This window comes from Chenopodium quinoa, unplaced genomic scaffold (assembly GCF_001683475.1).
Source record: "Chenopodium quinoa cultivar QQ74 unplaced genomic scaffold, ASM168347v1, whole genome shotgun sequence".
Taxonomy (NCBI): Eukaryota; Viridiplantae; Streptophyta; class Magnoliopsida; order Caryophyllales; family Amaranthaceae; genus Chenopodium; species Chenopodium quinoa.
The window spans coordinates 2,609,633-2,625,220 of record NW_018742879.1 but is presented as its reverse complement, the minus strand read 5'-3'; the positions used below and the strand labels follow the sequence as shown (position 1 = coordinate 2,625,220).

At 42.1% G+C, this 15,588-nt stretch overlaps 1 protein-coding gene across 1 annotated transcript; it reads left to right on the top strand.

Annotated features, from left to right (window-relative positions):
• Positions 1-2,835: 2,835 nt before the first annotated feature.
• On the top strand, positions 2,836-3,818 carry LOC110726301. Its single transcript, XM_021905753.1, has 3 exons — positions 2,836-2,877; positions 3,103-3,371; positions 3,776-3,818. The coding sequence occupies exons 1-3, from the start codon at positions 2,836-2,838 to the stop codon at positions 3,816-3,818; spliced, it is 354 nt and encodes a 117-aa protein (XP_021761445.1).
• Positions 3,819-15,588: the final 11,770 nt, after the last annotated feature.

Below are 15,588 nucleotides of genomic sequence, written 5' to 3'. Positions count from 1 at the left end.
TTAAATTGTAGTTTGTGAATGACTTAATTGGTGGATACCTTCCCAAGATCTTTTTTATTATTGTTTGTAGTTTTTCTTCATAACTCATAACCCCAAAATACTTGACTTAGCTTTCACAAATCGATATTTGTTAGTGCTCCCCTTAGTCCTTGTGGGATCGACCCTTACTTACCCTTTCTACCCACTAGAGAGACCAAGTTAGGTTTTTATCTTTGGTAGGCTCGACGACGGCCTATCAACCCTCAAAGAAAACAATGGACAGCCGTCCAAGAAGGCACCCCAATCTGCTAATAGTTCAGACACCGATGATGAAACGATCTATACTATAGCAGGCGGCTTTGCCGATGGGGGTCCTACCATTCAGGGCACCAAGGACTACGTCCGGAGGCTGGATGTCAGCACAGTGGATGAGGGCCTGACGTCATCAAAAGACACCTTTCCTGACGTCCTCATCACTGAGAAAGATAGGGGCAAGGTCAGGCGGCCACATGATGACTCCATAGTGATCGAGTGCAAGATAGCCAATCAGAAGGTTGGCCGGATCCTAATCGACACTGGGAGCTCATCCGACCTGATCAGTCACAAGTGCTTGGCTAAGCTCAAGTACAAGCCCAGTAACATGACCCAAGTTTCTCACCCTTTGGTTGGATTTGGGGGAGGGGTTGTGCATCCGGTGGGAAGAATCGACCTACCCATTCGGTTGGGAGAGAAAGGGGAATGATGCCACATGGTGATCCGGTTCCTTGTTGTGGAGGAGTTGACCGCCTATAACCTGGCACTAGGCAGTCCAATGCTGAATGAGTCTAAAGCGGTCATCATTCCCTCCCTCATGCTCCTAAAATTTGAAAAAGATGATGGGTTTGTAGGCTCCTTGAACGGAGATCAGAAGACGACGAGAGAATGCTATCTCTTAGACGTCAGATCGACCGTGGCTGCAGCCGGTCAGGATAAGGAGCCTGTAGACCTTGATGAGGTCAAAGAAGCTGCGCCTGCTCTAAGAGCAGCCGGTAAGAAGAGAAAGGCGGACCACTTGGTAACCATCAAGAAAGAGAAGCAATAGCAATTACTGACCAGGGAGAGGTCAGACGAGCTACGTCCCCAGCCGGCTGGTGATCACATTGACATCGTCCTGGATGAAACTCGCCCAGATCAAACTATTAAGGTGGGGACGACTGCTTTTGCTAAGTAAGGTGAAGAATTGCACACCCTTCTAAGGGAATTCAAAGACATTTTTGCCTTTGAAGTTGAGGAGATGCCAGGCGTCAGCCCGGATCTAGCTGTGCATAAACTCGCCGTGGATCCTAAAAAGAAGCCAGTTAGGCAAAAGAAAAGGAACCACGGGGAGGAAAGAAGCTAGGCGGCTGCTATATTCCAACGTATGATTAATACAGTCTACATTAATCAAATTGGGAGGAATGTAGAGGCGTATATTGATGACATGATAGTCAAATCCAAGCTACAAACGGATCACCTTGCTGATCTTCGAGAAACCTTCACCACCCTCAGGCGGCACAAGGTCATGCCTAATCCCAAGAAGTGTGTCTTTGGTGTTGAGTCTAGGAAGTTTCTTGGATTCTTGATTGATCAAAGGAGAATAGAGGCTAATCCAGAAAAGATACAAGCGGTTATTGACATGACCCTAGTAGAAAAACTTAAATAAGCACCGCCAAATGCGCACCGGTTTTTAAAAATCGGTGCGAAAAAAAATAAGCGGAATTGAGGGAATGAGTTTTCGCACCGGTTCTAACCAAACCGGTGCGAAAAATGAGTCAATTGCACCGGTTCGGTTCAAACCGGTGCTAAATCTATTGTTAAATAAAAAAAAACCCGGTCAATGTTATTTCTTTTTCTTCCATTTTCTCGATCTTTCCTCCTCTGTCATCTGCCTCTCTCTCCTCCATTGAAGCGTACTCGAAATTCTCCATTGAAGGAGCTTTGCCTTAATCAAATCGAACATGGTCGTATTCTCTGCTCCTTCAATGTTCCTCAACGTCTCCTGGTTCGTTTCTCTTTCTTCAATTTTTTTGATAATTTTTGCTGGGTTTTGTTATTAGGGTTTCTAATTTGACTCTGAATCTCCGAAATTGTTTTGGGGATGATATTGTAGAATACTGCGAAATTATTTTGCTGGGTTTTGTTATTAGGGTTTCTCTCGCTGGTATTTTTCTCCCTTTATCTAAACCTAGGTTTTACTTTTTTTGATTTTTGATTCATGTATTTCTGCTATTAGTGTTGTTTAACCCTAATTTTTTTTTTCAGGTTTTAGACTTGTGAATTCAATACATCGATGTTTGATTTCGTTGTAGACTTCTGATTTTTAGTTGCTAATTTTTGGTAAGGGTCAAGAGCATAAATGTAATGACTTCGAATTGAAGAACATGTCTAAATTATAATGATTATGATTCCATCTTATGCAATCAGTATGGGTCAGGAGTTTAAGGAACCTTGAGTAAAAATAAAATACATTTCTCATTCTCTCAATTAAGCAGCATGTGTTTGATGCATAAGGCTGGGGTAAATCTAATTTACAGCTAGTAAAACCTTGAAATTATCTTTGCTAATACTTATATAAATAAATTAGAGGAGAAAATAACCTTAGTAAAAGTCATAAATTTCTAAAAATACCTGTTTTTGTTGTCCATTGATGTTTTGATTTGGTATATTATCTTTTCTATAAGCTTTTATTGTGCATATTCCCAATCATGATGTCTTCCTAGTGTCCACTATGCCTGCCACGGCAACCACTTTTTTAATTTCACTATACAAGTATCTTGTTAGAAACATATAGTGTTTGGTTGGGTGTTAACCATTTTCTTTTATTTTGTATCTAAAGGGATGGAAAGCAATTTTCCCAAGGGTGGAAATCAATTTCCTTTTGTAAGTAATTAACACATTTTCCACTCTGCTCCTTGTCTTTCTTATTCTCTCCTCCCATCCATCCTCTCCCATTTACTTTTCTCCATAACTTTTCTGGTATGCTACCAAACAAAGGAGAGTTTATCAGGTTTATTTTCATTAATATACTTCATACAAAGTATATTTTTTTGTAATAACACACCGGATCAACTCTTGACCCTTTCTCTTGTAACTGCCAATTGCCAGATTTCTTTTAGTGTCGACGAAAGTGTGACACCCAAGAAGCCTACCTCTCTGCTAGAGGTAGCAAAGCAACGTGAATTGAGTGGCACTCTAGAAGCTGAGGCAGACTTAAAGATCAAAAAGGGACTGTCATATGCCAAGTGTAAGGAACTCAGTGGAAATAACATTTTTGGCCCACCTCTGGAAAATCTTCCTCGATCATTGGTTGTTGCACGTTCATTGGAGTCAAAAGAAAAGGACATGGGTGAGCCAGCACCAAGAAATCTTCCAACGTGAGTATACTAAGTTTTTAAGAGAGTGACTCAATCTTTTCTATTTTCTGGCTATACTAAGTTGGTTTCCCCCTTATGTTGTTCTGTTTGTGTGGTCAGAATTCGGGATCACCTGTTTAAATATAGCCTTTATTTTGCATTGTCTTGAGCTAGCTATCTGTGTTTATAGGACAATGATTGTAGAAAGGTAGGCTCTAGAGGACCGTAACAGAAAACAGTTGAATATGAAATTTATATGCGTGTTAATTGAATTGCCTGATTAGTGACTGCTATACTGATAAAGTTGACAAAGTTTTTTCAAAGGATAAAAGTTTTGTAGCTGTAAGTCTCAAGTATTGTCATCCATTTTAGTATTTGACAAGTTTTCTTGCAAACCTGATCATTAACATAATCTCTTTTTGTAGCCTGCTGGAGGACAGAGTAATATTATGTTTGAGGATTCCGTGATGTAACTTTTGAGTATTATATCATCAGATTTTGCATCACTTCTGATTCTTTTGGTCTCTTGAGGTCATCCAATTATGCCACTCTGGTTATGACATAGCTTATTGTAGTAGCTTCACATATGGTATACTCTACTCTTATTTTTTAACCACATGATTGACACTGCTGCTGATTACTAAATTTTGATTATTTACTTTATAAAGGCTAGACTAGGAGTACAATTTTGCAAGAAAGTCATATAGGTGTCACTGTATATTCTAGCATCATGACACTGCTACACTGCATATCTCTTAACTGTACTATATACTCTATATTAATATTGCTGACCCTGACTTGTCTTGTCTATATTAGAATGTAAGGCTATACACTAGATGATATGGTGGATCATAAAATTTAGACTGCTATATATGCAGTAAGTCACTAATGGTGGAGCACCCTGATTGGAATTAAGGATACAGAGTCAAAATCTGTGTTTGTCACTTGGTGTTAGAGGGAGGGAGGCCTTAAAATTTTTGCCAAGGCTTTTTACATTCCGGCATGTGTTCTATATAGTGTAGTTTGTAGTAGTAGCCAGTCCTAGATGTTGCCAGGTGTATTCAATTTGATTAGTCATTAGCTAGATAACTCTATGAGTAGTGTGCCATGAAGTGGCAGATAGAATTCTGGATATATGATTGTTAAATGCTGAGTGGTTTTGTCTTCAAAGGAGAGAGTAGTAGCTAGAACTCGTCTTTCATTGTTCATATTAAGGGAGTTCTTATCTATCTTTAATTTTTTTGAATTTTTCGTGTCAGATATCCCATTGTGGCAGTGTAATCATATTTACTCACCTGTTTGAATCTCCATTGTCAAAGAGTTTATTCATGCATCCGCACTCCAAAAAAGGATATATCTTTTTATATATTCTTTTGGTGCACCTTTAGCTGCCAAACATAATCCTTTTTCCGCACAGATTTTTAAGGAAATAGTTTGACATATATTCCAGCAATCCAAATTTCCATATGATTAGTGTTTACACAAGACTTCTCACTGAACGTAATATTCCAGGATGCTGTGTGCAACATGTTTTTCTTGTGGAGTGACATCTCTATTTCTCCTTTTATTGATGTTACAGGACATTCTGATCCATCAAAGTCAAAGGAAGGTGCAAAATCTGTGCAGCGCCTGTCTGATGACGACCTAAAGAGGCGCCAAATAGAAATTAAGGTGTTTATCTTTTAGTACTCAAAATGCTATAAACAAAACATAATGGTCTTTTCTATATCATTACTTTTGCCTTCTGGTTTTCTTGGGTAAGGAATTTTATTTTTATGTAGCTTGCATTAAGCTACTTCGTGTTCAAATGTCATACCTTGCTAACAGCCAACAGATAGCCAACAAGCTTTGCAAAACCAGGCCAGCAACCAAACAACAGCATCACAACAGGTGAAAGAGCAGGAAACAAAACCAGCAGCCTAAACCAGACCTAAGCAGCCAGAAACAGAAAGCAGTAGCCAGCAACAGCTTCTCCAGACCTTGATTTTGTATTTTTTTTCTCTTTAGTTTTTTAAAGTGTAATATTACAAGTTATTGAAGAAAATATATGTGTTTTATGTATATTATGATTATATATAAGTATTTGGTACAATTTAAGTGAAAAAAATGCAAAAAAAAAAAAAAAAAAAATATTATTTGGGCATTTTTGGCACTTTTTTTGGGCATTTTTGGCACCGGTTTTGCAAATAACCGGTGCTAAAAGTTTTTAAAAAAAATAATTTTGGGGACTTTTGGCACCAAATCTAAGTTATAACCGGTGCGAAAAGTTCAGTTTTTGGCACCGGTTCTCCTCTAGAACCAGTGCGAAAAGTCATTTTTCCCACCGGTTTTGAACCGGTGCGAAATCTATGGGGTTTTAGCACCCCCCAAATCCGGTCTGGTTCAAAACCGGTGCGAAATAAGGGGTTTGAACCGTTGGGGAATTCGTATTTTCACCTAATGTGAAGTCGCCCCGCACTGTAAGGGAAGTTCAGAAATTAACCGGTTGCCTGGCGGCATTGGGGAGATTCCTCAACCGGTCAGGTGACAAGTGTCTCTACTTCTTCAAGGCAATCAAGAAGAAGCCAAGATTTGAATGGGGTGATGATGCTGAGGCGGCACTTCAGAAATTGAAAGAGCACTTGCATTTGTTACCAAGGCTAGTGAGCCTTCTGCCTCAAGAGGTTCTCTACATGTACTTAGCCATCTCGGATCATGCCCTCAGTGTTGTTCTCCTTGCTGAGAGAGACGAAATTAGCTTCCGGTATATTTCATTAACCACGTTCTTCGAAATGCTGAGCTTCGGTACCCCATGGTTGAAAAATTTGGGCTTGTTCTTTTCATGGCAGTCAGGAAGTTAAAACCATACTTCTTAGCACATCCGGTGGTGATCTACACAGGTCAGATCAACCCCTCAAGCGGCCCATGACAACCCTGGAGTCATCCGGTAGAATGCTCAAATGGGCTATTGAAATGCAAAGTCTGGAAATCATTTTCGAACCTAGGAAGGCGGTGAAAGGTCAGGCGTTTGCCGACTTCATCGTCGAAATGACAAGGCCGGCTGAGCCGGAGAATCTTGATCAGGTTTGGAAAGTGTATGTAGATGGGAGCTCTACCATGAACGACTGTGGTGCACCATAATATGTCAGTCTCCGAAAGGGGATAAATATGAATATGTGCTACGGTTCCAGTTCCAGGCCTCAAACAATGAGGCGGAGTATAAGGCTCTGCTAGCCGGAATCCGTATGTGTAAGGCAGTAGGAGCAAGGAAAGTTGACGCCTGCTTTGATTCCCAGTTGATCGTCAGCCAATACCATGGTGACTATGAGGCCACCCATTCGGCTATGATCAAATATCTGCAGGTGGTCAAAGACGAGGCCGGGACACTTGATGAATTTCATCTAAGTCAGGTGCCCGGGTCAGAAAATAATCAGGCGGATGCGTTATCTAAGCTGGCATCATCCGCCTCCTGTGATACGCCTAGGTCAGTCTTTAGGGAAGTCATGGAAAAAAGAAGCATTGAACATGATCCCATTGGAGTTCTTGACCGAAGCTTGACCTGGATGGATGTCATCCGGGCTTACCTGACAGACGGCACCGTGCCGGATGCCCCTTCAGAGGCGGCTGCATTGAAGAAGCGAGCCACAAGTTTTGAGATTCATAAGGGAGAACTCTTCAGGAAGGGTTATCTCTAGCCGCTTCTGAAATGTGTCACCCCAGAAAGGGGGAAGGAAGTACTAGAGGATCTGCACTCGGGCTTTTGTGCATCACATATAGGCGGCAGAACTCTAGCGAAAGGGCCAGGCGGCAAGGCTACTTTTGGCCCACTATTGAGGCAGACGCTATGGAAATGGTGAAAAGTGCAATAAGTGTCAAAGATTTGGCCGGCTCATACACCGTCCGACTACTGATTTGACGGCTATCTACAGCCTGGTTCCATTTGCAAAATGGGGCATGGACATCCTGGGTCCATATATGCCTGCTACAGGCGGACGGAGGTATATTTTGGTGGCTTAGATTACTTCACCAAATGGGTTGAAGCAGAGGCAGTCAAGGGCATTAAGACAAAGGATGTCATCTCTTTCATCTGGAGAAACATCATCACCCGATTTGGGGTACCTATGTCTATGGTCTTTAACAATGGCCCTCAGTTTGAAACGCCTACCCTCAAGAGCTGGTTGGGAGATCAAGGGATCTCACATTGTTTTGCATCAGTCGGCCGACCCCAAGCAAATGACCAAGTAGAAGCCTTCAACAAACTCATCTCAGACGGCATCAAGAAGAAAATTGAAAGGGCTGATGGTCTATGGGCAGATGAGTTGCCTCATGTCCTATGGGCCATCAGAATAATTGAAAAAGGGGCAGCCGGTGAAACCCTGTTTCTCATGACATACGGCACTGAAGCCGTCCTACCTATTGAACATTACAAGCCAACACTTCGAATCATGCTCTATGATGAAGAGGCTATTTGGGAGGCCATACGTCTAGCATTGGATTCACTCCCGAAGCGCAGGGGCAATGCCGTCTTACGTCACGAGATATACCGTCTGAGAATGACGAGAGCCTACAATAGAAGAGTACACAAACGGCCCCTGAAAGTGGGGGACTTTGTGTTACGGAAAATGGAGGCAACCGGTAGGGCTAATGAGCAAGGAAAGTTAACCCCTAATTGGGAGGCCCCTACCGGATTTTTGAAGAAGTAAGAGGCGGCACCTACCGCCTGGAAACTCCAAACGGCAGGCAGCTAGCCAGAACTTGGAATGTGGATAACTTGAAAAAGTACTAGTTATGAGATTCGTGTAAATGTTTGTAAATATAGTATATCAATGAAAGTAACTTTGTTTGCAAAACATTTTATTTTCTCTGTATATGTAAACCGTTTGTGCAATGCACAAACGGGTGTGCTTAATTTTTTACGACCTCTCCCACATGAGCAGCATTAAGCTAAGTCCAAGGACCAAGCGGCTTGGTCGTTCTTTTATGAACAACCTCAGGAAGCCAATGGCCAGATATTACAGCTAAGTGCCTACTCCAACAATAGGCACCCGGCGACACCCCATACGGGTGAATTCGTCGAAGAGAGCATCTCCCATTTGGGTGGTACATTGCTCTATAAACGAAAATACGAACGGCCTAACAGAGTGTCTAGATTAACATAACTGATCAACCGTTTGAAAGATTAATTGAAGCCTTGATAACTTGTCTCCCGCCTGCTCTAATGCAGCCAGAGACTGTTTTGGTTGGATAAAATCGTTTGTTGCTCAAAGGCACCACAAACGGCTAATTTAAAGACTTAAGCCTAACCTTAGCGGCTAAAGTACCTACACACGGTCTATGCCCGTCTGTTTAACATTGAACTATCTGCTAGAGTATGGGCAATATGCAGATAATAACCGTTTGCTAGTTGTGATGACATATCTAACTGGCCAAAACTGATTTACAAAGCAAATCACAGCCGGTATTTTTCATAATTATCCCGGATGTCTGCTCAGTTGAAAATTCGACACTAATAAACCAAGCATACATCCGTCCAGGGGAAAATATATCTAGGACATCCGGATGACCGCATGGAAACAACTACTTAGCAAAAATTAGCAAAAAATGCAACATGCGAAAATTTAACGAAATTGTAAAAAATCGAAATCAAACTTGCAAAACCGACACAGTTGGCAAATGATCATTAATCAAACCCGACCAGAAGGCCGGGAGCAAATTGTTGACCGGATGCACATCCGGGAAATAAGAATATTGTTAAAATTACAACAGGATACACGGCACGCAGGCCGAAGAAGGGAATAAAAATAAGAAAGCTTAAGCCTGATGAGCCGGGGGAGGCGTGTCTTTGGCGGCTGATTCTGGAGTAGGAGTCTCCTGATCTTCTTCTTGGTCCTCCTCCTCTCCATCAAAGCCCACCTCAGCCTACATGGCCTCAATCTTCTTCTTTGCCCAGTCCTCATAAGGCTCGGGCTCCGGCTTGTTCTCCTCCTTGGCAAGAATGGCAAGATCTGCGTATCTATAGGCCAGTTCCCAGACGGCGTACTCCGTACCCGGATGCACAAGGGATCAAGCCATTTTCATGCAGTTTTCGCAATCTTGCTCATTCTCCTCGATGAGCTAGCTCTGCTTAGCATGAAGAGTATTTTTAAAGTTTTTGCTGGCAGCAGCCACCTCCTTCTTCAGGCGTTCATTTTCAGCTTTTAGGGAGGAGTTCTCTTTCTTGGCACCCTTCAAAGATTCGAGAGCCTCCTCCGTCTTCTTAAGCTCATCTTCAGAATTTTTATACGCCTCCCGAAGATTGAAAAGTTTGGTATTGGCTTCATCGAGGGATTTTTGAAGTCGTTTAATTTGATGGAGTCCGCCTGTTGCATGATTTGACTTTTAGTTTCTAGTTCATGCACTATCATGGAATATTGAGCAACGTTATGGGTCTCAGACGCCTCTCTTTTAACCCGTCTTACCTCCTCCTGCTTCCTGGCATAGGCCTTTTTTAGCCCCTCCACGCGCAACATTGACTATATGAACACAACCGGGGTTATAAGATAAAAAAAGAAAGAAAAAAAAAGGCAAAACAAACTCATACCTCAGCCAGGCTAGCCAAGACCCGGTCGACATTGAAGGCATTGATCCCCGAGATTGCCTCCTTCTCCTCCTTGGGGATGGACTTCAGCATGGCCTGGAAGACTGTTGTACATCCGGCCACCGAGGGAGAGATCTGCACCAGAAAGAGACGGTGAGAAAGCTACATACGCTCCTCCTATAGATTGCCTGGAGTTGAGAGTGTGACATGACCCACATGGGTTTGCCAAGCATAAGAGGGTTGAAGGGATCGACTGTACCTTGGGATACAATAACTACAGGGCCGCCTATAGTTTTAGGTGGCTCCCCACCTTTCAATGCCTCATTGGCATCCGGTTGTCTAGCTGTGAGATCGAATCCCACGCCGGTGTTTTTAACGCTTTTGCCCCCAACAGTCACACGACCTGGGACTGTCTAGCCAGAAGTCTTTTGAGACTTGCTAGGGGCAGCAACCTCACCCCCTGGTCTTGGCTTGATCAGCTTGGTAAGAGATCGAGGCACCTTGCTTCCATCTTGAATAAAAATTGGAGGTCTTTATGGTCAGCTGGCGTAAATTAATATTGACTAATGCAAGAAAGGAAGAGACAGGCGTTTGTACCTGGCTTTTAGCTACTTGCGCAGCTTTCTTCTTTTCCGCATTCTCTTTGCGGATGTCTGATGTGAACCATGCAGGAGTCTTGCTCTCATGCAGCATCCTTAAAGCGTTTACTGCAAAAAAATAAACCCTCTAATTAGACAATTATGCAAAAATTCCACAAGTAAAAAGTAGCAAAGGCGGCATAAAAGGTGTCGGATGCATCCGCAACATACGTTTAGTATACTGGGTGCTCAACCCGCAGGCGGATAAGAAAGCCTCATCCCTCAAAAACTCGTGTTTGGGTACCTAATTCTTGGGTACGCTTATTAATTCACCAGTTGAGAGGGTGCTGGTAGTAAGTTCAAAGAGCCCCGCCTCTATTATCCTCTTATAGTCCTCATCCGGCACCTGGGGCAACTTACACTTCTGCCCTAGCAAACTTGGCTTCCGGTTGTAGGTCCTAAGCTCGAAGTTCTCTTTCTTTGTGGGGGCAGAGACCAGGTAAAAGCGGTTCTTCCAATATGACCACTTAGACGGTTTGTCAAAGGTGATCAAGTATTTGGGGTAAGTGGTCAGAGTATACCATGCCCTCCACCTGCCTGGACTTCGACTTAGGTAATGCATGTGGTCAAAGGCCTCCCAGCCGGGATGGAGACCTTGCATTTCGCAAGCGGCTATGTAGACTAAGATGTTAACCCAAAGAGTTTGGGGTTAACTGCCACACGCCCAAGCCATATCCTCTTAAAAAGGCCTTTATTGTGTTGTGCAAAGGGAAGCGGAGACCGGCTATAAAGGCTGCCTCAAAGCAGCCGAAATACCCGTTTGCATTACGTTGATTGTCTTCCCAAGCAATTATACTCAGCTCAGGCGGGACCCGGATGGTATACCCTGGTCCTAGAGGTCGTTTGCGGATAAAGGTTTCCAGGTGTCTTTCCATATTGGCCCTGTCTCTTGCTGAGACCTTAATTTGGAGGGGACCACCTTTATTATTCCAAGTGGGTGTTTCCTCCTACTCGCTATCTACAACCGGTGTAAGATAGCTGATGTTACTATTTTTCTCAGACCTTGACCTAGAGGCGGCCTCACTATTGTCTCCCTCATCGGAGGGCTCTCCCTTTTCAGCTTCGGAGATAGAGGCGGCATCTTCACCGCCTCCGCTATCAGACCCCAAAATTCCATCGCTAGGGGTGCTTGGGGTACCTCCAGGAGATCCCCTTGTCATTTTAGCCTAATCCATCTCAGGCGGATCTTCTTCGGAGCTTTCTCCTATATACTCCGGGTCTACAGCCGTCTTTCTAGTTCGAGCCATAGTGTCTAGCACAGACACGAAGATGGTCGGATTGGGAGATGGACAAGGGGAATCCCAGTACCCAGAGGCGGCTCCCCTAGTCCTAGACTCAGCCGTACCAGGGGATCGGTTGCCCTCTAAATCGTGGTGTGTTGTGTGTATATTTGTTGAATCCATTTATTTTTATAAAAGAAAAGTAGAAAAAGACACAAACGAAAATACATGAAAGAGCAGAGGGGGGTAGAGACGGTACCTCAAAAATAAGTTAAAAAACAAAGTGTTGACCGCCCGAATTAGCAGGCGAAAATCAGATGATGGCTTGCAAGGGGCACATGCGCTTGACCGGATGTACCCTCTGTGAAAGCAGTTGTATTTGCTCGGGGGTACCCAAGCGGTTTTTGAAGCTTGAGCTAATTAATGCATAGATGGTATACCTGTATGTGCCTTTGGAAATGAAAGAGATTTCTTGCAAACCCCTCAGACGGTTTTTAAGAAGATGTGCCGTGTGACAATCACAGATGTATTACTGGATGTGGTTAAAGGCGGGAGCAGGCGGGTTTTTCACTATGATTCTCTCTGGTAGCCGGCTGACTATCTCTCTTTCTAAACTTTGGAAAATGACGAAATGAGGGGGGTGAACGGCTATATAAAGGAGGGTAATGTGAAGGGTAATCCCAGCAAACTCCCCTAGAAGGCGAACGGTTATTGCCGTCAGCCAATGATTGAGTAACAAGTGTCACAGATGCCACGTGGTCTGCCACGTCACATCTGTGAGGGGCAAATGTTTGGGGTAAAAATACCCTATGCCACGTGGACCAATCAGTGCGTGACACGTGTCACCTTCAGAGTGGTTCATAAGAACCAATCCCCTCTGGACACGTGGCACATACTTCTAGACCCCATAAATAGGGAGATGTTTCCCCATTGGAAACCATTCACATTCAATACCAACCAACTGAGCATATTAATTGCAGATCATTTACTCCCGACCTCGTAATTCGAGAAGATTCTTAACTTTCGCATTTATTACAAACTCCACTCCGGTTCTAACTTGATCGTTGGAGGCGGAACTCCCCCAACCGGAGTCTTTGTTGTTTTATAGGTACAGACGTCCGGATTCCAGTCTTGGTGTTATAACTCTACCGAAGGACACAGAAAACCCCGAAATACTATACACTCCGGAAATGAGAAAGAATTTAGTTTCTGGTTTTCTTCTTAACAAGGCTAGTTTTACACAAACCATAGGTTCTGATTTGTTTACTTTGACTAAGAATGGAATGTTTGTAGGAAAAGGATATGCTACTGATGGTATGTTTAAACTAAATGTTGAGATTAGTAAAATTTCCGATTATGCTTATATGTTGTGTTCTATTATTAATGTTTAGCATGCTAGACTTTGTCATGTGAACAAAAGACTCATAAAAAATATGAGCAATTTAGGCCTTATTCCTAATATTTCTCTTAATGACTTTGACAAATTTGATTTTTGTAGTCAGGCTAAGATTACCAAAACACCTCATAAGTCAGTTATTAGAAATTCAGAACCATTAGACTTAACTCATTCGAATATTTGTGAATTTAATGGAACGTTGACTAGAAATGGACAACGATATTTTATCACCTTTATTGATGATTGTTCTGATTATACTTGTGTTTATTTGATGAAAAATAAAAGTGATGTTTTTGAAATGTTTAAGTTGTTTGTGATAGAGTTTGAGAATCAGTTCAACAAGAAAATAAAAAGGTTGCGAAGTGATCGTGGAACTGAGTATGATACTGATGCTTTTGTAGAATTTTATAATTTACATGGTATCATACATGAAAGGTCAGCCCCTTATTCTCCATAAATGAATGGTAAGGCTGAAAGGAAAAATAGAACTTTTACTGAGTTAGTAGTTGCTATTTCCTTAAATTCTGGTGCTGCTGATCATTGGTGGGGTGAAATCCTTCTCATCGTTTGTTATGTCTTGAACCGTGTTCCAAAGACTAAGTGTAAGGTTTTTCCTTATGAAATACTTCGTAATAAACAACCTAATATTTCTTATTTCAGAACTTGGGGTTGTCTAGCATATGTTAGGATTCCTGATCCTAATAGAGTTAAGTTAGCTAGTAGAGATTATGAATGTGTATTCATTGGTTATGCTATTAATAGTAAATCATATAGATTCTTTGATTTAAATGCGCGTGTAATTATTGAATCTAATGATGCTGATTTTTATGAGGACAGGTTTCCTTTTAAATTTAGAAATAGTGGGGGTTTGTCCTCCTCTATTATTCCTGAAGTCAGGTCTAACTCACAAGACTTGGATGCTGAACCCGAACTAAGAAGGAGCAAACGGGCTAGAGTAGCAAAAGACTTTGGCACGGACTTTGAAGTTCTCAATGTAGAGGAGGATCCATCTACCCTCCAAGAAGCCCTAGCCTCAGTTGATGCAGACTTATGGCAAGAAGCCGTAAATGACGAAATGGACTTACTTGTCAAACTTGGCACTTAACTAAGTTGCCACCAGGTTTCAAGACAATTGGCTGCAAATGGGTCCTAAAAAGAAAGCTGAAAGTTGATGGCACCGTTGATAAGTATAAAGCTCGTTTGGTAGCTAAAGGCTACAGACAAAGGGAGAATGTTGATTTCTTTGATACATATTCACCTGTAACTAGAATAACATCTATTAGAGTGCTAATGTCTCTTGCTTCCGTTTATAATCTAGTAGTGCATCAAATGGATGTAAAGACTGCATTCTTGAACGGTGAATTGGAAGAAGAAATCTACATGGACCAACCGGAGGGCTTTGTCATCCCAGGAAAGAGCATTTGGTATGTAAATTAGATAAGTCTCTTTATGGTCTCAAACAAGCACCTAAACAATGGCATGAAAAGTTTGATAACTTAGTCATCTCACATGGTTTTAAGATAAATGGTAGTGACAAATGCATATATGTAAAATTTGAGTATGACATTTGCACTATAATTTGTCTATATGTGGATGACTTGTTAATTTTTGGCTCGAATATTCATGTTGTGAATAATGTAAAGCTATTTTGAATGTTGAGTTTGATATGAAAGATCTAGGAGAGGCATGTAATCCTTGGAATTAAGATTACTAGGACAGAAAATGGAGTTTCTTTAGATCAACCTCATTACGTTGAGAAAATCCTAAAGAAATATGGTTACTTTGACTGTAAACCTGCTAGTACACCTTATGATCCTAGTGTAAAATTATTTAAGAACACTGGTGATGCCGTAAGGCAATCTGATTATGCGAGCGTCATTGGCAGCCTTCGGTATGCCACTGATTGTACTAGACCCGACATTGCCTATGTTGTGGGATTATTAGGCAGGTTTACTAGTTGTCCTGGTAATGAGCATTGACATGCTATTGAAAGGGTCATGAGATACCTGAAGAGGACCATGAACCTAGGATTACATTATGAGAGGTTTCCAGCCGTTCTAGAAGGCTATGGTGATGCTGACTGGAACACCTTATCAGATGACTCTAAGGCTACTAGTGGATATATTTTCTCTATAGCTGGTGGGGCTGTATCTTGGAAGTCTAAGAAACAGACTATTTTGGCTCAGTCCACCATGGAGTCAGAAATGATAACACTAGCTACAGCTAGTGAAGAAGCAGGTTGGTTAAGAGACCTGTTAGGTGAAATTCCCTTATGGGAAAAACCATTAACAGTAAGAGACGACAAATACGTCGTAAGCACATCACTGTAAGAGAATATCTTTCAATCGGAGCTGTTAGAGTGGATCGTGTACGCACTGAGAATAATTTGGTTGATCCTTTGACGAAAGGATTGGCTAGAGACAAAGTC

What these genes read in the sequence shown, in the direction of transcription:
- LOC110726301 (XM_021905753.1), top strand. Translation starts at nt 2,836, where the DNA reads ATGGAAAGCAATTTTCCCAAGGGTGGAAATCAATTTCCTTTT. An exon ending in GTGGAAATCAATTTCCTTTT is followed by an intron (nt 2,878 to 3,102) that starts GTAAGTAATTAA and finishes GCCAATTGCCAG; the next exon opens with ATTTCTTTTAGTGTCGACGA. An exon ending in GCACCAAGAAATCTTCCAAC is followed by an intron (nt 3,372 to 3,775) that starts GTGAGTATACTA and finishes CTCTTTTTGTAG; the next exon opens with CCTGCTGGAGGACAGAGTAA.